Source organism: Penaeus monodon, chromosome 20 (assembly GCF_015228065.2).
Source record: "Penaeus monodon isolate SGIC_2016 chromosome 20, NSTDA_Pmon_1, whole genome shotgun sequence".
NCBI lineage: Eukaryota > Metazoa > Arthropoda > Malacostraca > Decapoda > Penaeidae > Penaeus > Penaeus monodon.
Genome location: NC_051405.1, coordinates 40,994,895 through 40,995,610, shown reverse-complemented (window position 1 = coordinate 40,995,610; position 716 = coordinate 40,994,895). Strand labels below are relative to the sequence as shown.

Below are 716 nucleotides of genomic sequence, written 5' to 3'. Positions count from 1 at the left end.
ACCAACATAGTAAATGTTTACTATTGATCTACTTTACTGTGGGTAATGATGGTCTTTGAGCACGGCCTTTTTGTCCAGCTGGTCCTGTTGTCTGGCCGAGCAAGATAAAGACTTCCAAATGTGGCATAAATAACACATTCAGGCAACTTACTTCTTTTTTTTTAATATTTCCTCTTCTTCTTTTTTTAAATAAAAAACTTGCATTCAATTTACTTTGGACTCTAGATGTCTAAATATACTCCTAATATCACGAGTATCGCCACTATTGTTGCCAGTGCCAACTAGGAGCACTATAAATGCAAACTAGCCATAATATAGAACGTCAAATTCGATAGACTATATGTTTACAACTTACATTAAACCTTGTTTTGTGTATTTAGTAATGATATACCGATTCTCTACTCCACAAACAACAAACATATGATCCATTTCCGGAAAACCACGCAATACGGCAAAAAAAAATCATCCTAAGTAGGACAAGGAATACATATAAAAACCACGAAATCCTACCTTATCTTCATCTGTCCCTATCTTCACCTTCCCCAGTCCCAAATATCTCGCCGTCTCAGTAAGAACTTTCTTGTCCATGCTGCTTCTGTTGTGTTTTTGCCTCGCCGACTGAACGCCGCCTGTGATGTCTGTTTACGTCGCTTAGACTACTAAAACCGCGCGGGTCATGGCGGCGCTTGAGGAGGGAATTATTTGGTATTGCTAGA

The 716-nt window shown here is 38.8% G+C and overlaps 1 protein-coding gene across 1 annotated transcript in view; it reads right to left on the bottom strand.

Moving 5' to 3' along the window:
- LOC119585824 (eukaryotic translation elongation factor 1 epsilon-1-like) overlaps positions 1–666 on the bottom strand; it is a 4,475-nt gene extending 3,809 nt beyond the window's left edge. The window contains exon 1 of the mRNA XM_037934549.1: positions 511–666. Within this exon, the coding sequence (XP_037790477.1) occupies positions 511–588 (78 nt within the window). The 5' untranslated portion in view covers positions 589–666. The remainder of the gene's footprint in view (positions 1–510) is intronic.
- Positions 667–716: the final 50 nt, after the last annotated feature.